Source organism: Silurus meridionalis, chromosome 12 (genome assembly GCF_014805685.1).
Source record: "Silurus meridionalis isolate SWU-2019-XX chromosome 12, ASM1480568v1, whole genome shotgun sequence".
In the NCBI taxonomy this organism is placed as follows: Eukaryota; Metazoa; Chordata; class Actinopteri; order Siluriformes; family Siluridae; genus Silurus; species Silurus meridionalis.
In genome coordinates this window covers 21,230,327-21,254,279 of record NC_060895.1, presented here as the reverse complement: position 1 = coordinate 21,254,279, position 23,953 = coordinate 21,230,327, and the positions used below count along the sequence as shown (strand labels likewise).

The 23,953-nt window shown below is 38.6% G+C and overlaps 1 protein-coding gene across 1 annotated transcript in view; it reads right to left on the bottom strand.

Annotated features, from left to right (window-relative positions):
- Positions 1 to 23,457, bottom strand: part of spartb (spartin b) — a 54,708-nt gene extending 31,251 nt beyond the window's left edge. The window contains exons 1-5 of the mRNA XM_046862462.1: positions 23,453 to 23,457; positions 21,128 to 21,328; positions 20,869 to 20,917; positions 20,276 to 20,761; positions 20,037 to 20,100 (exon numbers count right to left, since the gene is read on the bottom strand). Of these exons, the coding sequence (XP_046718418.1) occupies positions 20,037 to 20,100; positions 20,276 to 20,761; positions 20,869 to 20,917; positions 21,128 to 21,328; positions 23,453 to 23,457 (805 nt within the window). The remainder of the gene's footprint in view (positions 1 to 20,036; positions 20,101 to 20,275; positions 20,762 to 20,868; positions 20,918 to 21,127; positions 21,329 to 23,452) is intronic.
- Between the last annotated feature and the right edge of the window lie 496 nt (positions 23,458 to 23,953).

The window sequence follows — 23,953 nt, the reverse complement described above, 5'->3', positions numbered from 1 at the left end:
TGGAACATGATGGTAACCAATAAACATGCTATCAGTCAGCTGAGATACCATTGCAACTACCAGGCAACCACTTGGAATAGCATACCAACCCCTTGGAAATATAATAGCCACTACCTGGCATACAACAGCAACCACCTGGCAACCACGTGGCATGATATAACAACCATCTAGGAACACCCCAGCAACCAGCTGGAATATCATATCAACCACCTGACCGTAGTATCAATTTAGCATAAAACACAAATGTAACCTAAGTAAAGTCTGATATTGATTCGAGCTCATGATCAGTGTAAGTTTTGTAAGATTTTAGGAGTGGCTGCACATCTCCTGGATCTACAGCAGCTCCATTCTGAAGTATGAGGGTTCAGTGTGGAAAATGCTATGTCCAAGAAAAATAGAAAGTTTTCCTTTGGTTACAGAACGAGGTCCTTTAAGTCAGCAATTCATGTTTGGACATATTTAAGTAGCGATGTGAGATCATGACACGTTATATTGACACAGTCGGCGTATGAGTCATCTTTCCCACTTTCTTTTAGACGACTCGGTTTTGAATTTTTACTCACTGATTCCTTCTAAATGTCTTTCATAGAAATCCTTTCTTTCCAAAAAGAAACAATGAAGCATATATAATGTAATGGACATACAAAATCTGCAAATGTTGTTTTCTGTACACTTATAATGCAAAATGTAGAACAGTGGGTAACTGATTAGAAGGTTGGGGGTTCAAGCCCTGGAATCTCAAAGCTGCCACTCTTGGGGCCCTTGAGCAAGGGCCTTAACTCACTCTGCTCCAGGGGCAATGTATCATGGCTAACCCTGTGCTCTAACCCAGCTTCCAAAAATCGCTGGTTTATGTGAAGTAAGAATTTCATTGTGCTGTAAAGTAAATATGACAAGTATTAAAACACCTTTCTAGTATTTGGTCTGAAATGATCTTTTTTTCATATCATCTTGGTATATCTGTTCAACATTGGGTTGTATTACATTGGGATTTTTCATTGAAATAATGATTCAAAACATAAATTAAAAAAAGCATTTTGACCCCTTGAAACAATTACAGAGACTCGTAACCACTAATTATGAACGTGTGAAGATGTTTTTGCCTGCATTACTCTTTTCAACACAGCTGCTACCAATCATCATTGACTCGTTGTTCCTAAAACTCACTGCCTGTTTCTGTTTCCAAGCTTGAGGTTCCATCATAACGCTGTCCAAACTTTACCCAGAGTCGAGTCTCTCAGCTCTGCCTGTTTCTGTTTCTCTTCCAAATGCTGTAATCCAGCTAATGTCGCTTTCTTTTAAACACACCGAGTCTAAAATGGAGCTTGATCTAAGCTGTGGTTCATTTAACTTTGAGAAGATCTGCTTAATGTGTTCTTGGGGTCATTTTTTCATTTAAGCTGTAAACTCCAACTCCATGTTCATTTCAATTAACTTCGCCCATGAATCCACACAAACACACCGTTCTTTCAGTTAAATTATTACCCAAAGGATTTATTAGAGAACCCTGCTCTGAGTGAATGATATTGTGTCTTAAACGAATAGTTCAGCCAAAAAACTTTACAGCCTAAATGACAGTCAGAATAAGACCCATTATTTAAGATAAGTTGGGTGTCTGATGGATTTTAAATGTAGTACAGGAACCAAGTCGCTGTTGTTTCTACCAAATAAGGGATTGCTAGATTAGCATGGTGTAAACCGCATGCCTGAGGGCACTGTCAGAACCTATTACATTGTTTGCAGAGTGATAATGAGAGCAAAACAATCAAACACACTTGATATTTCATTCATTTTTTTAGAGATACACCAGAAAAAAAAAATGTTAGCAAAGTTTTCCCATGTGTGTAAAAATAACAAGAAATCACCACACAGATCACATAGCCAACAATGAATGAATGAAAAGATAATTATATAAAATAGTCTAAAACTTTTTGTGTATGATATTCAGTGTGTATTTTTTCTTCAACTGTCTCGGAACACATGGCATTTCTACAGCATTACATCTACAGCCCTTTCCTTTGGCTCAACTCACACCTGACTGATTCAACAACGGATTTGTGCAGGACACTGAAAGAAAGAAAATAAGCAATAATGACGAACTACCTTTAGAAGGATTACACAGGAAATAAATATTGCATAAAATAGATTACTTATAACTACCAATTTAGTTGCTATGTCACCTATCAAAATCATCACAGATTCCCCTCAAATGAAGTCATATGACCTGAGAACAGAGTCTTTTTTACAAACACAACAACATGTATTTGTTTGCATTTCCATATGACTTGCTTTTATGATCCTTTCTTCATGTGATTGGTGTGCCACCTGATTGTGTCTACTTTTAATTATTCTGAGATACACATTCTTGTTCCTTTTATTTATATGCAACAAACTAGATAATCTAACAGTATGAAGATTTTACTTGTATTCCCATTAAAAAAAATCCTCCTTTAGCATGAATAACAGCTTTACACACTCTTGGCACCTGGACAGTTCATTTCTCCAAAAGTTCAGATGAAATTCTTTACCATGCCTCTTGTAAAACCTGCCAAAGTTGTTATTCACTAGTTGGAGATTCCTTTCTGGCCTTGTCAAGTCATGTCAAGTCAAGTTTATTTCTATAGCGCTTTTCACAACAGACATTGTCTCAAAGAAGCTTTACAGAAATTAACAGTTAAAGTGAATGATGTGCATTTATCCCTGATGAGCAGCCGTGGAGACTGTGGCAAGGAAAAACTCCCTTAGATGTCATGAGGAAAAAACCTGGAAAGGAACCAGACTCAAAGGGGGGAACCCAGCCTCATTTGGGTGAAATGTGATAGAGTTCATCCCAGAGCAGTTCAATAGTATTCAGGTACTGTGACTTGGCAGGCCATTCCATGAAAGATATCACTCCAGACAACTCTATAAATAATGCTTACAGAGCTTGGACATACACTTTGGTTTTTGTTTTGTTGTATGAGGAAGTCAGTTCAAATTGGATTCAGTCCAGATGGAATTGCATGGTGTTGAATTATAGAATAGAAGCCATGATGGTTCAGTTTTCCTTTCACTTTCCTCTGCTCCAAAACAACCCCAAACCATTAGGCTTCCATCTCCATGTTCGACTGTGGGGGTGAGGCAGACTGCTAACATCTTCTCCCATGTTCTCCATCTTACATAAGTTCTTCTGTTAAAGCCGTAAATGACCAAATTGGAATTATTTCTTCCTAGAACTTTCCTCCAGTCAAATCACTGTCCAAGTCTGGTTACTTTTGCCTTTTACTTAGTTGGTTGCATATAAAAAAAAAAGTTAAATGCATGTGTCTCAAAAACAATAAAAGACTATTTTTTCTGTTTTTTGACAGACACTGTATATCCTGAGGATATGGAGCACCAACTGAATGTAGTGCTTCAATATCTTTATGTCGATTTTATTAAAAAACACTGGAATATGGAATCACATAAACATTTGAGATGTTGAAAACTCAACACATTTTACAATTGGCAATTTTAACACAATAAACATTTAAATATAATTTTTTTGTCCAAACTATTACTTTAATTATTCTCCTGATGTTAAGAACTCCACTGTGTACAGTAGACATCAGGATGCCACATGGCATAGAAACAGCTGCCAAGACCTAAAGAATTCCATCCAGATGTGCTTCACAATCTTTCTCTCACTCTCACACACACATATTAAAGAGCAGCTGCGTTGCTGTTCAATCGAACAAATTAAACATACGGAGCTGAATAATTTTTCTATTCCATTTCAGATACATTTAGTCATGGAAAAAAAATGTATAAGAATTTAAATAAGTAACAGATCCTCTGGTATCATCATCCTTATGATTTTCATCAGCTTTTAGTTTTTAAGGCAAAACAAAGCAAAGAATCTTGAACTAATCCTGAAAATCGTGGCTGTATCATTTCAGTAAGAAGCCTCTCATACCATATTCTCTGTGAAATATGTTATTATTTCAAATGTTCTGTTATAAACATCCTAATTGGATGCAGAGATCATAAATTCCACATATTTAACAAAGCATTCGCACATTTCAAATCTTGCCTAGGCTTTGTTCTGACCCGTTCTGCACATTCAATAAGCTAGAAGGGTTTTTTTTTTTTTTGGTGCAGCAATCTCCAAAAATATTTTCACGCTTCATCTTCAATATCATCACCCTTCATTGAACTATTACCAATAAATAAACAATATATTTCAACTTAGGTTTTAAAATGTGTTTAAAGTACTTTTTCCCCCCTGACGTACTGGAGATTTTCTTTGCCCACTGGGGGAACTGTTATTAACTGTGGTCAATCCAACAATCCTACAGTGAAGATTTGTTGGCGTTTATTCTGCACAAGGTAACTGTTTATTCTGTAACTATTTTTGTTAATATTTAATCTTTAATAATATAATAATAATTTTTAATAAATAGCATATCTGTCATTGTTTGTTTAAACTTTAGGAAATAGACTAAGTCAAATTCCTTAAAAAAAAATATCATGCACAAGTAAAATCAAATTGAGGTTGGGGGATTCTCTGAACAAGAATTCATGGAACATAATGACAGACCTGGCATCCTGATCTTGTTCTCTGAATGGCAAGATGGTAGCTAAAAAAACTAATAAAAACATGTAATGCATTTGATGTCAAATTGCGTGTCAATAATTATAGATATCATACTGAATGCATTGATTCTACAATAATTGTGCTTTATTCCTGCCAATTTTAGAAAACACGAACATGTAGAATAACAGTGGAAGTTGATTATGACATGCAGATGTTGACTGTGTTATGTATATATTAATTCAAGCCTGTAACACATCCTAAAGCTTCCCTCCTCCGCATCTAGAACATCAGAACGTACATCATGACCAGTTCGTATTCTCGGCGCTACTGATAAACACCAGATTAAAAAAAACTCATATGCTTTTGATGATTCACAGATAATAAAACTCATCACCATCACAGCTGGAAAACATCTCTGGCCTTTCAGAAGCAAAAAAGCCATTGGTACTAATTCAAATAAACACCCTGAAATGTTTTTTTTTTTTTTGATTGAGTCATGGGTGTGGACATGATTTACAAATGAAGTGAAAGAACATCAAGATGAAGGTGGAGGGGTTTGTGCAGTTGTGGAATTTGAACACGGAGCCTTCTGTTCATTAGCACGTAAATGTCTTAATCGCTTACAGCAGTGATGCAGAGTATGCAGTGTGGCATGAGAATTAAAACCCTGGTGCATATCTAGGCTTCTATCTGTCTGTCTGTTTCTCTGCCATCCTTGCATCCATCCATCCATCCATCCATCCATCCATCCAGCCATATTTATTTATCTTATCTATTACATCATATAAGGTCTAGTGGTTAGGATTCAGCGCTCTCACAGCTGCGGACCGGGTTCAATCCCAGGTCAGGGAACGGACCCCAGCCATTAGGGTTGCACAAGCCAGTGCACTCTTAGTGCCGGTCCCAAGCCCGGATAAATGGGGAGGTTGCATTAGGAAGGGCATCCAGCGTAAAAACATGTGCCAAATCAAACATGCGGATAATGAATATGGATGATCCGCTGTGGCGACCCCTAATGGGAGGAGCCGAAAGAAAGTTATCTATTACATCATATACCTATATATCTGTGTCTGTTTGTATGACTGTCTGTATGTCTAAAATTTATCCAACCATCTTTCCTTCCTTTCGTACAACAATTTTAAGTTATCTATCTATCTATCTATCTATCTATCTATCTATCTATCTATCTATCTATCTATCTATCTATCTATCTATCTATCTATCTATCTATCTATCTATCTATCTATCTATCTATCTATCTATCTATTTATCTGTCTATCTGTCTGTCTGTCTGTCTGTCATGGAAATTTAAGTCTCTACTTATAAAATGAATGAACAGAGAGGATTAGTGAATGAGTAAAGTTTATTCTGTACTCTGCAGAAATCATCTTAGTTACACACACAGATAGAGTCTATTACAAGGAGGTGCTTCTTCTTCTCTCCAGCTGATAATATACAGAGCTTGTCACACACACACACACACACACACACACACACACACACACACACACACACACACATATACATACATACACACTCACTCCTACACACACTCACTCCCAGTCTCATCTCACCCTGAACCCGAACCAAGTTTTTCAACCTCTTATCAGGCTCACAACCGTGGTTCTTTGTTCCTTGTACGCAACTGAGACCTTGTGTCCAGGCATTTTGCACATACACATTTATGAGAAAAAAAAGAAAACCCACTTATTTCGCTAGAAACAGAAACAGAAACGAATCTCATAGGAACAAAGACACAAGACTTTAACAAGTCTAAGTTACAAATGATGCACACAGGTAATTAAAATCTATCTATCTATCTATCTATCTATCTATCTATCTATCTATCTATCTATCTATCTATCTATCTATCTATCTATCTATCTATCTATCTATCTATCTATCATCTATCTATCATCTATCTATCTATCATCTATCTATCTGTCTGTCTGTCTGTCTGTCTCTCTGTCTGTCTGTCTGTCTGTCCAACTATCTATCTGTCTGTCTGTCTGTCTGTCTGGTATCCGTTCATCTTTCCATCCATCATAATTATCTGTATGTCTGTCAATCCATCCATCTCTATTCATCTACTCAATTAATTCACTGATATATATCTATTGCTTAAATGGAAGGAACACAAAAAATTTGGTCTCATCGTATCTGTCCATCTGATTTTCATCCAACCATCCCTTCAGCAATTTCTGTAACACATCCTAAAGCATCCCTCCTCCACTGCTAGTACTTGACATGGGAACGTACATCAATATAACCAGTCCATATTTTCGGAGCTACTGATAAACACTCAATAAAAAAAAAACCTCATATGATTTTGATGATTCACAGATAATAAAACTGATCACCATCACAGATGGAAAACATCTCTGGGCTTTTGTGAATATTGTTAATAAAAAAATAAAATACCCAGCTGCAGAAATGTTTTAAAACTGTTTTAAATTAGGCTACTCAACTAACCACTACTGCAGATATGACCGCCATTATGATTACTTTTGAGATGTCAGTGATGCACACAGTTGTTTTAGTGAATAGCAGTTGGTTACAGTTCAATATAATTCAAATCATCTTTATTTGTACTGCGCGTTTAACAATGAACATTGTCTCAAAGCAGCTTTACACAGATAATGTGGTGATAAAAATGAATAAGATGTTCTTTATAAGTGTAAGTTTGTCCCTGATGAGTGAGCCGGTGGAGACTGGGGCAAGGAAAAACTCCCAGAGATGGCATAAGGAAGAAACCTTGAGAGGAACCAGACTCAGAAGGGAACCCGTCCTCATCTGTGTGGTACTGAATGTCCATTTATTACAGCTAAGCGATGTTGTGGTGTGCAGTGATGGTGATTGGATGCAAACTATAGTCCTGAGTCAGTGTAGCAGAATGTTGACATTAACTACAGTCCAAATCCATTCTCAAAACTCCTGTTCTTACTCCATAATTTCATCGAACCCCAGGGCATTGATGAGAAACCATCACCAGCTGCACAGAGTGGCCTCCAATTGAAGAGAACATTATCCAGAGACAGACCGGGACAAAGTGGGCAGATAAGAGGAGGGGAGAGGGGCGGAACATTGGTCACTGGAACCCAGAAGCATGTTTAACTCGACAGAGAGAGAGAGAGAGAGAGAGAGAGAGAGAGAGAGAGAGAGAGAGAGAAGAGGGGTGACAGGAAGAGAAGGATATGGATTATTATGTGCCTTTATTGTTGTATAAAAGTTAAGTACACTGTGTAATTGTGGACTCCGGTAAGACTCGCTGTGGAAGCATAACTAAAAGGGTGAACCAGAAGGTAACACAGACATGAGGGATCTCTGGGATAAGAGACGACAGCATACAAATATCCCAGTTCACCAAATACTCAAAATCCATGATCCCTCCAGATCTGCTCCTTTACCTAAGAAAAACCCTACTGATAAAAGACTTGACTAAATAAATACATTTTCAACCTCGACTTGAACACTGAGACTGTGTCTGAGACCTGAACACTGATTGGAAGGCTGTTCCATAACTGGGGCTTTATAAGAGAAGGTTACAAGGCTTCGGACGTTTGAGCGATCTCCCATTAATCACTTTCTTTAATCATGCATGTGTTTAATAAACCCTGTGGTATTTCCTTTTATGCACTCACTGCCATTCACTTCTAGAGACACACACCTACCAGGAAGAAGCCAAATTAACATTAAAAGCATATTATTAAATATATTTTATCCCTTAAAATGACAGTCTCCTTGAAACTAGAAGCATGGCTTCACTGGATTTCTGTCAGCCATGTGTCTGGGGTTTCAGAGGACACAATACAATTTTCAGAACAAGAACATTTTTCTTATTTCATTTGCTGAACTACTGATTGAGGAATGTAAACACTTTGGTAAACATCACATTGTCACTTTTTTTTATATTTCAGTTCAGGGAAAGTGTGTAATTTGTGTGCTCTTCTACATTCCTATTGTTAGGTCACAGCCGAACTCACTGACTACACCAAAAGCACACACACTTCCATGCTAAGAGTCAGCTTCTAATCAAACACACATTCTGGCTTGAATATAAATGGCTTTCAATAAGTGATCCCTTTGCAAATTATACACCCTGTTATTAGTAGGTTTGAGTATCTGATTTTGATCCCTTCATTTTTATGTTCTTGACCATGACTATGGTTCAGGGAAAGTGGTAGCTCAGTGGTTAAGGCTCTGTGTTACTGATCAAAAGGTCAGGGGTTCAAGCCTCAGTATCACCAAGCAGCCGCTATTGGGGCCTTTGAGCAAGACCTTTAACCCTCTAGGTACCACAAGCGCTGTATCATGGCTGACCCTTGGATGTGCGTATAAGGAATTTCACTGTGCTGTTTTGGCAGCAAAAGATGGGACCAACACAATATCAGGCAGGTGGTCATAATTTTATGTCTGTCCTGTGGCATAAAGTTATGCCTGGTAGGTGTATGTTGATGGTCAAAAATACATTTTCATATGGGGTATAAATTATATAAATCTGGTTAAGTTATTAAGTTTTTTAAGACTGTTGCAAAATATTGCTATATTTAGTGTTAAATTAATTTTCAATGATCTCCATGACCTCCTGTGTTAGAAAATAGATCCATTGCGTCACATGCCACACGCCGTTTCTTCCGCTCTATACACTTTATTCCCGGGAGGATGTCTGAGGTTAGTTTTCGACATAATAAGGCGTTGCACTTGTGCTGTGGGATTAACTGATATTAGTTTGAATCCAAGCAGATGTGAACAGCCTTAAGCTTAGAAATCTAAATCAAAGGCAGTGTATCTCTGAGATTTCAATAGATCTTGTATCCAAACCACTTCCAGTAAAATAACTAAACAAAAAAACAACTGCAAGGCAACCGAAATGGTGTCTCTCATGCGTTATTTAGAGCCAGAAAAGAAGAACCTGTAGGCGAAGTTGGGACAGATTGGATTAAAGCCCCCTTTTTCTTGGCTCTGCATTCATGTGTGGGACCTCAGGCTGGATTCGCACCTTTATCTTTTCTTTTGTTATTTTCGAACATCGGGTCTCGACATGCAGCAGGAAAAGGAATAAAGAAAAGAAAGATAAACAGACATTTCAGGTGTAAAAGCTAATATACAACGTGATGTGGAATTTTGTAAATGTATCTAACACTCCAGGGAATTTTGGTTATATCATGTATTACAGTTCATAACACGCAAAGCCTTACATGAACTCTATTAATTAATGCAGATAATATCGCTGCCATCAAATCTTATATTATAATTAGAGAATTTTTGCATGCCATGACAACATATTGCATGTGTTTGATGTTTTTTTAACAGGAATTTTTATACAAGGAGATAAAAAATACTTCATAATACGTCGTTATAATTAACCCCTGCAATACGTATTGTATGGGATGCAATTAACAAGACACACACAGACCCAAAAGAACTTTATAATCACCAATCCAGCCTTCATGCATGTTTATGTTGTCTGTGAGGAAAGCAGGGAACAGGAAGCTCACAGGGAGAACACAACTCCACACAGCCTGTAATGCAAGCTTTAGATCTGAACACACACTGGTGAATAGTGACATAATTGTCGAGTGATGTAACATGATTTGTGTACTTTTTAAACATCCCATTCTACATATAGTCCCCATTTTCTGTTCTAATAACCCCTTACTCTTCTGGGAAGTTGTCTTACTAGAATTTGGAGTGTGCTTATAGGGAGTTGTGCTTATTCAGCCACAAGGCTGTTATTATACCTTGGGTGCAGTCAGCATTCCAATTAATCCCAAAAGTGTTCAGTAGGGTTGAGATCAGGGCTCAATAACAGGCCACTCAATGTCATCCACTCCAACCCATATCTTCATGGGGCCGGCTTTGTGCTCAGGAGCATTGTCATGCTAGAACAGGTTTGGGTCTACTAGTTCAAGTGAATGGAAAATGTAATGCTACAACCAAATATGTACTGTACTATCAAATGCCTCTATCTTTGTGGTAACAGTTTGAGGCAGATTTATATTTGGCTGAAAAATGTAGGTGTACCAATATATTTGTCCCTATCGACACTTCTTCTTCTTCTTTTGGCTGCTCCAATTAGGGGTTGCCACAGTGGATGATCCTTCTTCATACTACTTTGTCCTCTACATCTGCCTCTTTCAAACCAACTATCATGTCTTCCCTCACCACATCCATAAACCTTCTCCTTTGCCTTCCTCTTTTCCTCCTTCCTGACAGCTCCATCCTCAGCATTTATCTACCGATATACCCCATGTCCCTCCTCTGCACATATTATCTCAATCGGCTCTCTCTCACTTTGTCCCGAAAACACCCAACATGCACTGTCCCTCTAAAAGAATTTCTAAACCTGTCCATCGTCATCACTCCAATTGAAAATCTCAAGATTTTTAGCTCTGCTAGCTCCAGCTTCACCTCCTGTCTTTTACTCAATGCCACTGTCTCTAAACCATACAACATCACAGGTTTTACCACAGTCCTATAAACTTTCCCTTTCACTGTTGCAGATTCCCCTCTATCACAAATCACTCCTGTCACTCTTCTCCACCCACTCCAGCAGGTCTGCACATCTCCCTTATTCTTAAAGATCGGTACCAGCACACTCCTTCTCCATTCCTCAGGCATCCTTTCACCTTCCAAAATCCTGTTAAACAATCTGGTTAAAAACTCCTCTGCCATCTCTCCCAAACATCTCCATGCTTTTACTGGTATGTCATCTGGTCCAACCGACTTTCCACTCTTTATCCTCCAAATCACTGCTCTCACTTCCTTCTTACTAATCCTATCCACTTCCTGCTTCACCATCTCCACACCATCCAACTCTCCTCCCACCCTCCCTCCTCTCTCTCTCTCTCTCTCTCTCTCTCTCTCTCTCTCTCTCTCTCTCTCTCTCTCTCTCTCTCTCTCTGATTTTCCTCAGCTGCTCAAAATACTCTCCATCTTCTCAACACACTCTCCTCACTAGTCAACACATTTCCATCTGCATCTTTTATTGCTCTAACTTCCTTCCACAGCTCAGTCCCTCTGCCTGGCCAATCGGTACAAATCCTGTTCTACTTCTTTATTGTCCAATTTTTTATACAGCTCCTCATATGCCTTTTCCTTTGCTTTCGCCACATACCTCTTTACCTTCTGCCGCATCTTCTTGTACTCCTGCTTACTTTTCTCATCACTCTGATGATCCTAATTATGTATCACCAACCTCTTTCTTCCTATGCTTTCCTGCACTTCCTCATTCCACCACCACGTCTCTGTCTTTTTTTCTCTTTCCAGATGTCACACCAAGTACCTTTCTAACTGTCTCACTTCTGCAGTAGTTGCCCAATTATCCTGCACCTCTTCACCCCACCGAGCCCCTGTCTGACCTCTTTCCTAAATTTCAGATTACAGTTTTCCTCCCTTTAGTTTCCAGCATCTTATTCTTCTTTCAGTCCTCATTCTTCTCCTCTTCTTCTTCACCTCCAAAGCGATTCTACAGACCACCTTTGAAGGTTGTTTAGCTACACTGTCCCCTGCCAACACCTTACAGTCTTCAATCTTTTTCAGGTTGCATCACCTACATAAAATGTAGTCCACCTGTGTGCATCTTCCTCCACTCGTATACGTCACCCTATGATCCTTCTTATTCTAAAAATAATATTTACCACTGCCATTTATATCCTTTTACCATCTGCACTTCTACATTCCTCTCCTTACAGCCATACCTACCCATCAACTCTGTTTCCTTCACCTCTGCATATTTAACATTTAAGATTATTTTCCCTTCATGTTTGGCTTAAACCAAGAATAAAATGAAAAATCTGCTAACAATGTTATTGTGACTGTGGAAAAGGGATAAAATGTCATAAAGTGGACAAATCTTCTTCTTCTTCTTTTAAACTGTCCTTTCATGGTGTGGATGGAAAGAGAAATGGTGTAGGGGGATTCTGAAGGAAGAGTTTAGTAAGAGTGTAGTGGAGGTGAAGAGAGTTTCTGATAGGGTGATGAACGTGAAGCTGGAAATTGAAGGGGTGATGATACATGCCATCAGTGCTTATGCTCCACAAGTGGGTTGTAAGATGGAGGAGGAGGAAGAATTCTAGAGTGAGTTAGATGAAGTGCTAGAAGGTGTACCTAAGAATGAAAGATTGGTGATTGGGGCAGATTTAAATGGGCATGTAGGTGAAGCAGGCTGTGGTCAAGATGTGATTACGGTTAGAAGGATGGATAACAATGACTTGTACTAATCACATCCAAAGTGCTGGAGCCAGATTTTGCAAGCGTAGCACTAGAACTGTACCATCACTGAGCTTATTTACATTTGCATTAGTCATTAAGCAGATGATCTTTTCCAGAGTATCTTGCAAAATATTCACTTTAAGGGGCATTGACACTAAATGACTCTTAGTGCAAGGATTCCAGATACTAATCCTGAGGTTAAAGACCAGGGTTGGGGTGCAAAGAGTCAAAATTTTACTTAACTCAGCTTTTATTCACATGCTAACTGTATATTAGTGTACTTTTAGATTTATTTGTTGTATATCCAAGAGTGCAATCCCTTTTTATTTCTTTCTTTTCTTTTTATTTAGTTAGAAAGCTTGCCAGAAATGTTCACCAGGCATCTGGCAGTGCAACAGTCTAACATCATGCTTAAGATTTACTCCAGGGATTAACTCCTTCTCCCTCTTTAGAGATGCACAAAAACTTTTTACAGACATCTTCATTTTTATCTTACTGTTTTTGAGAGAAATTCTCACTTAAAAAAAAAGTCAATTTAAAAAAAGGAGGAAAAAAAGTCAATTATCCTCTGTTTCAGTTACCACGTTTTACATTTACATTTTACATGTATGGCAGACAAACTTATCCAGAGCGACTTACATTTATATCATTCATACAGCTGAGCAGCTATGGAGTTAAGGGTCCTCCTCAGGGGCCCAGGAATGGCAGCTTGGTGTGGCTGGAATTTGAATTTGAGAACTTCAGATTTTTTGTGAGGATCAAAATCAGAATTATACTGCATTACCCATCAGCCAGTGCATATGATAGACTTGACTTTAATCACTCATGCTTGATCCATGTTAACATTACTTAGCACACTTATTTAATTTTGAGATTCTTTTTTTTTCTTTTTCTTTTTTTTTTGTGCATTTAATAAAATTTGTAGCCACCTTTGCTTCAAATATGTGATGATTTGATTTAAATGCACTTGACCACAGTCCAAAAAATATGAAACAGAAAATTTCAAAAAGGTGCCCAAATCTTTACCTATAAAGGGCCAAAAATTAACTTGAAAAAAATATATATTATATATAAAGTTATATTCAAATGAAAGTTGGTCATGGTCATGGTTTCTTCTAATGAATGATTTCAGAATATAATAAATAAATAAATAAATAAATAAATAAATAAATAAATAAATAAATAAATAAAAATAGAGCTATTTAGTAAATGTAAATACATATATAATAGATCTATTTAGTAAAGTCTAATGAGAATCATCAAATCAGTTCAGCTCATCTTAATTTCCAGAAGGTCATTTGGTTGCAGCATACAAGCATATCACATTAGATATATCACATAAGTCATAAGACAAATCAAACACACAGTACAAACCAATTTCCTCCCAAAAACTTAAAAGTTAAATCTTAATTTTCTTAATGTCTCACATTAAATCACTTAGTTTACACAAACAGTACAATTTTTGCTGCCCCCTCTTACAAAAACCATTAGTATTTGGAATAAAAGACGATGTATTATCCAAGAAGGTACCCAAATGTATTGTTCATCACTCAGTGCTCTTAATACCTGAATACATGAAACTCACTTTTATTGTTCAAAGCATGGTATATATATATATATATATATATATATATATATATATATATATATATATATATATATATATATATATATATATATACATATTATTATTATTATTATTATTATTATTATTATTATTTTTTTTTTTTTTTTTCATTTTTTCCAGCTCTTTGGTTGAATTTTATAGTATCCAGATAAGACTGAAAAGAAAACCAAAACAAGAGAGCTTCAAAGTAACACAAACACTGGGCCGCTCCATCTGTGTAATTGTATTAGACATGGATAGTAGTGGCATCAAAAGCTTATAAAATCATTTATCTATGAGATAAATAGTGCAACAAAATGCCTGATTCAACATATATGGGTTTTTTTTTTTATTGCTGACGTTCCAAACACTATTTGGGAGATGTTTCCTAGCTGGGGGCTGTGTTGGAAACAACTCTACTCTATGTTGTGGTCTTCATTATTCTAGGTACTTATAAAGAACCTGCATGTTTTGATTTAAGCAGATGTAATCTAAATTACCATAGTCTGAGATCTAAGGTACCAAAATGTGAGACCATTGCATTATGGGTTATTTAATAAATCACTTGAAATAAATACGTTAATAAATAAAAGAAGTGCTAAATTAGGTACTGCTGGAAAAGGTAAGTCGTTTGAAGACTTCTAGTGACACAAGCCAGGATGTCAAGTGGAAATCCACCACCTAGGGACATGTCAAAAGTGTCCTAAAACATCTTTAAATTCTAAGTGCTGGGGTTCTTTTGTTTTGACATGACATGTATGTTAAATAAATCTCAATGACACTACAGAGTGAAATATAAGCCATACATGCTGTAGGCAAATTCATTTTGAACTAAATGATGTACAGAGCTTTCTATAATAACAGTGTTTAGGGGTAAACGCTCCTCAAAAACTCGAACAGCTTGAATTTAATCCTGATAATTATGAATTTACAGTAAAAGTGATTTCAGTCTTTCAAATTATACTTAAATACTAGTTGCCTGGAGTTGTAACAGTTGAACCATGAAGATTTATCAGGGTTTGGACTTTTGCCAGCTCTGACATTCTTAGACTCCATTATGTCTGTGCAGTTAAGGTTGACCTGCATGAGCTCAAGAGCTGGAGATGTATTGAACTGTGGCATGCTGCAGGCCCGAACTGGTTCAACACACATACTGTGCAGTGGAAAGTTGGCCCTAGGCTTAACAAGAATCCCAATCTACGTGGCTTTTTGCACTCTCAAGCCTCCGCCTCTGCAGAGGGAATGGGAGAGGGGCAAAGATTTGGACTTGAAGATGCTCTAAAATAAAGGATGATAAAAAACGAGTTTAATGGGAATTATTATTAAATAAACAACCTCTGGTAAAAATCCTGTAAATGAACAAAGAGAATTTATGAGTGTATGTGTACAGAGTGTAAATGTTTATTCTCTTTGGTCTTAGGTAAAAAAAAAAATACATAAATATATATCCATCTATTGTGCACATTTTTTCTCTTAACATAAGTGCAAATTGTTTGTGCCTTATATGATATTATTTACGATGTGTAGGAATAGGACAGAGGTGAGGACTTGGACATATGATTGTACCTAAATAAAGGTGATCATAGGGCCTTTTAAAAAGTATAATAGGAATTATAAAATAAAAAAAAACCTCCAGTTAGAATATAGTGAATGAACGAAAATAATTGGAGTGTGTGTACAGAGTGTGAATGTTTGTACAGTACATTCCTTTTAGTCCTATGTTAAAAACATACATAAAATATATATATATTTTTATTTATTTATTCAATAACTTTTTTCTTAAAATAATTGCACATGATGTGCCTTATTATGGTGTTTAAGAATCGAAAAGTCCAAACAGGCTGTGAGTCAATCAGGTAACAGGAATATAGTGTGATGAAATGTGTGTGTCTATATATTAAATATAACATAATTAAACAATCGGATATTATGGCTTTTGGTTCGGATTCAAGTGTTTATCAGTGAGCAGTTGATAGTCGTAGCAATAATGAATATAAATTTGGTGTCCCCCTGATAAGGAATTTTTCCCTTTTCAGTCTGATTTACTGTCAAAGTTTCTTCCTTATACCATCTCAATGAGATTAATTTATGATGTTAAAATGTAAATTCCTAATGTATTTAACTTGGTTAAGCTCTTTCGGCACAATGTTCATTGTTAATCAATAATGATTCATTATACAAGATGCTTTTTAAAGCTTAAATGACCTTTATTTGTCTGTTATCTGTTATATGACCTGTATCTGTTATTAATTGAAAGGGGGAAAAAATCATAACAGATTTATTATTAAATTATTTCTAACCTTAAAACTGCTTTTCTGAGGTCCAAACTTGAAAATATGGACCTTCCTTGTGTCAGGTTCATAACAAGGTACTATGCTTCCAATAAGCCACTGCAAAGCAACATTTTGTGTCACGTGACTTTTAGCACCTGAAGCATATTGTCTTGTATTTATCATGTTGGAAATCAGGCTCTGGTGATATTTTTATTTCGGTTGTCTCATGTTTATTTTATTTTTTGATTATTATACTTTGGAAATAAAATTCTCCACTTGCATCTGCCTTCACTTCAATTACATGATGAGTTACAGCTGGAGAAAGGGATAAAACATTTGATTTGCTTGGGGACATTGTGTCCAATGTCAAAAACTGTCACTGAATCGGAGAAACAGATTTGAATACAAGATGAAAACAGCCAAAATATTTGGTCTAGAAATAAACCAGACAGCAGGAGACTTTCAAAAACCCAATATGTAATCCAGTATTACAGAATAATGTTATCTCTGAGAGAATCCAAAAGCTGTTATAAGAGGACATAAGAGAGGCTGGCGGGAGTGAAGGCAACGGCTTGGCATAAAAAAATAATTAAGGAGCATTTATATGATTAAGAAGTGGAAGTGTAAACCTCTTTAAACTCCCATCATTTAGTTTTTCCACTTTACAATGCTGTAACATTAACTATATCCTTGAAGCACCACAAAAGGTTCATAAATTAAATTTATTTAAATGTGTAAAAACATTATGTAACCAATCTCATTTAGAAACAAGTGCTTTCCCATTACTAGGAGACTGAGATAGCAAAACAAACATGGAGGTCTCTGGTTTAAGGTTTTAGCCCTTGGAATCTATTTTCCTTGTCCATGCGGACGTCATGTCTCTTTAGATTTAAGTTTTACAGGCACTTGTGCTTCTGCCACAATTTTATTTGCTTATTCTGTACTGCAACACTTTACTGCAGTTGTAAACTTCTGCTTGCAGTTTATCTTAATCTAAAAAACCTTTGACTGGTGAGATGTAATTTGTTTGTATTTTAATCATTGCTCAGCATTCAAGGTTTAATGCAACGATATCTGTATTCATGTTCAAAATGTCACTACTCAGGTTTAAATTCGCAAAAATAGCAAGTGGCAGAGCATGGAAATGTAACTCCAGAACTTAGTTCTTAGTCTCAAACAGATGTCCTGATGAGCGTTCTGGCAAGCTTTCTACCTGTAGTGACTGATATACAGTATCCTGCTAAAGAAAAAACATAGAAACGGTCACAGAAAGTCTAATAGTATCTATTACAAATACCATTAACAGTTTCCATTGCATAGTGTGTTTGTGTATATAATTAAATCTTCTGCATCAAACCAAAAGAACCACTGTAGAAACATATTGGAACCTGGATGCCTAATGTTTAAGGTGCTTTATACTTTTTACATGTACTTGTCACATGATACAGTGCCCCTGGAGCAGAGTGGGTTCAGGGCCTTATGTAAGGACCCATGAGTTGCAGCTTGGCAATACAGGGGCTTGAACCCTCAAACTTCCAATCAGAAACCCAGATACTAAATGCACATTATCAGCTTGTGCTGTTAATATCATGAACAGCAGCTACGCTAATTTCTCTTTACTGCTTCTCTTTCTCTATCCATCCCGAGGAATCCTGAGGTTGCCCTAGTCACGTCCCACCTCATGAAGATTATGACCTTTAAAGAAGTAGATGCCGAACTCATAAACTTCCCGTACCATCTAGAGACGTACCAGTGCCAATTGGATCCCACTTCATGTGTGGAGTTTTGACACTGGACCTCCTGGAGTGACCTCCTGGAGGCTCTGGCATGGAGAAGCTGGTGTTGGATCTGTGATGTTCGCAAATGTTGAGCTATTTTATAAGTTGCTCAGTAGCTCCTAGTTTTATAAGACAGACAGCTGATGTGTTAGAAGCAGGAGAAATAAGAATGCGTAAGGATTTGAGCAAGTTTGACAAGCACTAAATTGTGATGGCTAGATGACTGGGTCAGAAAACTGCAGCTGTTGTGGGATGCAGTGGTGAACCCATGTCAGGTTAATGGGCAGCCAAGGCTCACTGATGCACATGGGGAGCAAAGAGCTGGCCCATGTGTTTCGATCCAACAGACAAAATTCTGTATACAGACAAACTGTAGTTCAAATTGCTGTAGAAGTTAATGATGTTGTAGCGTCTGGCACAGGTCATTTAGATTTCATGTCCCAGGCATCCCTTTTAACCTTCGACATCTGCTCTTCAATCAAACACACAATCAATTCAATCACACACACACACACACACACACACACACACACACACACACACACACACACACACTTTTTGACTAATCAAACAAATAAATAAGATGTTCCACATTCCACGACATTAACCTATACCTTGTATGTATCTCCTCCCCAATTATAGTGGTGCTCTAAAAGTCTTATTCTGGTAACCCTGTTTTAAAGTTGTCTCTTCTGTTTAGGCTTGACTGACTTAAAATTATCTTCGCTTTATTCTTTCTTTCCTAACAAGGGTGCATTGTATACATCAGAATACAACATTGTATTAACATCAGTTATACTTTAATTACTGATCTCTGTATATTAATTTAACCCTGTTCTAATGCTGTAATTCCTTTTCATGTTTAGTATCCAAATGACCACAAAATTATCTATTCCTTATTTTTCAAACAATGGTGCATTTTATTTGATCACGAAAGGTACTATACCATCTTAATACACTTTGGATAAAACTTTAAAGTCCTCCAAAGCAAGTATAGCCCGGAAACCATGCCCACAGATGCATGAACAAAGGAAGTCTTTCCCTCCAAAATTTCAGGCCATAGCATTGGCCATTCCCCCAAAGATGGGTGGGGTTCAGGACCTTTAAAACATCTTGAACCCAACTAATCAACGTTCAGTCAAGCAAAGCAAGCCCGCTTACTCGGCTCGACCAGAAAGGCTCGGACCCCCGGGGCCCAAAGCCCAAATCTTTTGAGATCTTCCAGCAAGCTTTGTCTTCAAGAACAACACCTGCTCTGATCTTCAGGAGAACCTGGAAGAACATCTAACTCTATCCTAACTGACTCTTCAAAGATCTTTTTGTCGCATCCAGACTCTTGTGCAACAATCCAATGCAAGTAACCATTTTACCAACCAATTCAGATGCGTATTTAAATGTGAGCCCTCTATCGAATTTTTGAATTCAATAAATTCAAACTCTATCATTGTTTATTGAGTGATACACACACATACACAGGCATCAGAGAGTTACGAACCGACCATAATCCACAGAACGGAAGATAATCCCCAGAACAGAAAGTAATCCACAGAACTGGAACGTAATCCACAGAACTGAACGTAATCCACAGAACCAGCGTGGAATGCTGGTACCCTCGAGAAGGTCGGTGTCCGTATCCATATAGTAGGTCCAACACGAGTGAGATGGGAACAAGTGCTTATATAGCGTAAACAGTTACAAGAGACACATGCCAGGAGCAGCAGAGCGAGGCAGCATGACAGCTACCGAGGGGGCGTAGCAGGTGGATCCCCCCCCCCTCCAGACAATCAAGGGTCGAAGGATGAGGCCTGGAATGCACGACCAAGAAACTGGGGAAGGTTGGGGAACTGACTTCGCCTTGTGAGGAACTCTGAGGCATGGCTTCTCCTTGCAGGGGACTCTGAGGCCTCTGGGACTCTGTGACCTCGCCTTCAGATGGACTTGGAGGCAAGCCGTAGCCTTGTGGGGAACTTGGAGGCGGGCCATCACCTTGTGGGGAACTTGGAGGTGAGACATCGCCTTCAGGGAGACTTGGAGGCGAGACGTCGCCTTCAGGGAAGCTTGGGGGCGAGACGTCGCCTTCAGGAAAGCTTGGGGGCGAGTTGTCGCCTTCAGGGAAGCTTGGGGGCGAGACGTCACCTTCTGAGGAGCCCGGGGGCGGTGGTACAACATCCCCTTCACGGCCAGGCAGCGGTTCGATGCCCCTTTCGCGGCCAGGCGGCAATTTGACGTCCCCTTCGCTGCCATGCGGCGGTTCGACGTCCCTTTCGTGGCCAGGTGGCGGTTCAACGTCACCCTTGGTGAGACCCTGGAGCGGAGCGGCACCCTCGGCGGAACACTGAGGCGGAGCGACACCCTCAGCGGAATTCTGAAGCTGAGCGGCACCCTCGGCGGAACTCTGGAGCTGAGCGGCACCCTCGGCGGAATTCAAAAGCTGAGCGGCACCCTCGGCAAAACTCTAAAGCTGAGCGGCACCCTCGGCGGAACACTGGACCTGAGCGGCACGCTCGTGAAAAGTCTGTGCTCGAGCCAAAATCACCTTCTTTCATGCTCCAGAGCTTGCTGGCTCTAGAGAGTGCATCTCCAGATAGGAGGGAGATGCAGAAGGCGATCTTGGCCCGCTCGGCGGGGAATTAGGATGTCTGTGTCTCCACATACCTGCCAACGTTCCGTAGAAACCCACCCCCCCACTCGGTTATCTCACCAGGAAAACGAGCCGGGAATTCCACCAGGCTCTCGGGAAGGCGTGGTGCAGCTGCGCTCGAGTGCGAGTTTGAACTGAGTTCGGCTGGCGAACTCCGCTTTGGATTTTACCTGGAAGCTCGTTGCCGCTCCTCGCAGTTCAAACTCGCACGCGGTAAGACGATCCCGATTTCGGTTCCGGTCGGACCTTCTGTCAGTAACTCTATCATTGTTTATTGAGTGATACACACACATACACAGAATCCACAGAACGGAAAGTCATCCCCCGAACAGAAAGTAATCCACAGAACTGGAACGTAATCCACAGAACCAGCGGGGAATGCTGGTAGCCTCGAGAAAGGTCGGTGTCCGTATCCATATAGTAGGTCTGACACGAGTGAGTTGGGAACGAGTGCTTATATAGCCGGGAGCGGCAGAGTGAGGCAGCGTGACAGCTACCGAGGGAGGCATGGCAGGTGGATCCCTGACAATTATATTATATTATATTACTGAATTGACAGTAACATTGGTGTTATGTAGGGTGGAGCTCAGAAAACAGGAAATTTCACTAAACCCAAAAACCCAATTAAATATATAGTCCAATAATTCACAACAATGTCGCATTAATGCCCCAGTAAAAGTCTTCATAAAACCTATAACTTTATTTCCTGCTCCACTTGGGATGTGATTGAGACATTAGTTTAATATACTTTAGAGTTTTGTATAGTCTTCCGAAACACAGATTTACTGGAGAGTATTTATTTTGGCGTGGTGTCGTTTTAGCGGTGACGCATACTATAACTTTGCACGTTTTAAAAGTAAACTGAACTTTCATTGCGAGTTGAAGACTTTGAAGAAAAATAACCTGCCCTCTTTCAACCATCTGTGCTGGATATCCTGACTATTTATTAGCATCGCTGGATCTTATTTTATTAGTGTCATAGTTGACAGATATTGTAGTGGTGTCGCAAGATTGCTCGTTTGTTTACTTCTAACAAATGAATTAGATTAGCAGAACGATGTGCTCCCAAGGATTAGAGACAAATCACTGTTATTCTGAAAAGTGTTGAATATTTGGCTTGAATAAATGTGCACTAATGTTTGAATCACAATTTGTGGATCATTTGTAAAAAATGCGATTATATTTTCTATTAGCAGATGTTCCTGAATTAGTAAGCCAGGCATGACTTTTGTGTTGTTAAGAATAGGAAAAAAATGTGTGATAAATAAATTACACACTTACCTAAGAAGACTCTTTCCAGTGACAAATCAAACAATGCAATGTGTATTTTCTAACCCTCTAAATACTGACTGAATAATTACAATAACAAAATTAGCTCTATTGAATTCTATTCATATTGTTGCTTTAGAAATGAAGTCAGTGTCTAAATAAGAGCATGGTCTTCTTCTTCTATTGGTTGCTCCCATTAGGGGTTGCCACAGACACTACTCTGTCCTCTACATCCGCCTCCCATCTTTAACTCAATGCCACTGTCTCTAAACCATACAACATCGCAGGTCTCAACACAGTCCTATAAACGTTCCCTTTCACTCTTGCAGATACTCTTCTATCACAAATAACTCCTGCTATCACTCTTCTCCACCCACTCCACCCTGCCTGCACACTTTTCTTCACTTCTCTAACACACTCTACATTGTCCACTGTTGACCACAGGTACCCCCTGAATTCAGGACCCTGTGAATTCCTCCTACTTCTCCACCTCTTCTCCCTGCAACTACACCACTCCACTGCCCTCCGTCTCATTCACACACATGTTCTCTGTCTTACTCCTACTGACTTTCATTCTCCTTCTCTCCAGTTATCCAGTAGGGGAAATAATTATTTGATCCCCTGCTGACTTAGTAAATTGACCCCCTAACAAATAAATGAACAATTTAGAATTTTATGGTAGGTTTATTTAAACAGAAAGAGATCCAGAAAAATAATTTTAAATTAATGGTATATATAAATGAATTAAATTTTTGTTCGAGTAAAATAAGCATTTGTTCCCCTACCAACCAGCAAGAATTCTGACTCCCACACACCCAAATCAGTCATTGTATGTTAAGAAAAAACTCCTAATATCAGCTTATTGTGTACAAAAGACACCAGTCACAGAATCAACCTCTTCCATATAAACCTCTCCACCATGATGGGCGAGACCACAGAGCTGTCAAATAACGTTAGGGACAAGATTGTAGACCTGCACAAGGCCACAATAGGCTACAAGACCATCGGCAAGAAGCTTAGCGGGAAAGAGACCACTGTTGGCACGATAATTAAAAAATAGACGAAATACAAGATAAGTCAGTCACCCTCGCTCTGGAGCTTCATGCAAAATCTCACCTCATGGGGTAAGGATGATTCTGAGAAAGGTAAGGGATCAGCATAAAAAACACAGGAGGAGCTTGTTAAAAATCTTAAGGGAGCTGGAACCACAGTCACCAAGAAAACCATTGGTAACACATCAAGGTCCTCCTGCTCAAGAATGCACATGTACAGGCCCATCTGAAGTTTGCCAATTAACACCTGAATGATTCAGAGAAGACTTGGAAGAATGTAATGTGGTCAGACTCTGCATGTTTGAAGGCAGAGAAATACTAAATATGACCCCAAGAACACCATCCCCAATGTCAAACATGGAGGAGGAAACATTCTGCTTTGGGGCTGTTTCTCTGCTAAGGGTACAGGAAGACTTTATCACATAAACGAGGCCATGCACTCTAGAATCTTGGATGAGAACCTTCTCGCCTAAGCCAGAACATTTTGGAGTGATGGTTTGAATGGAAGAGATTGATTCTGGAACTGATGTATTTTATACAAATAACAAGTTGATATAATTAGTAC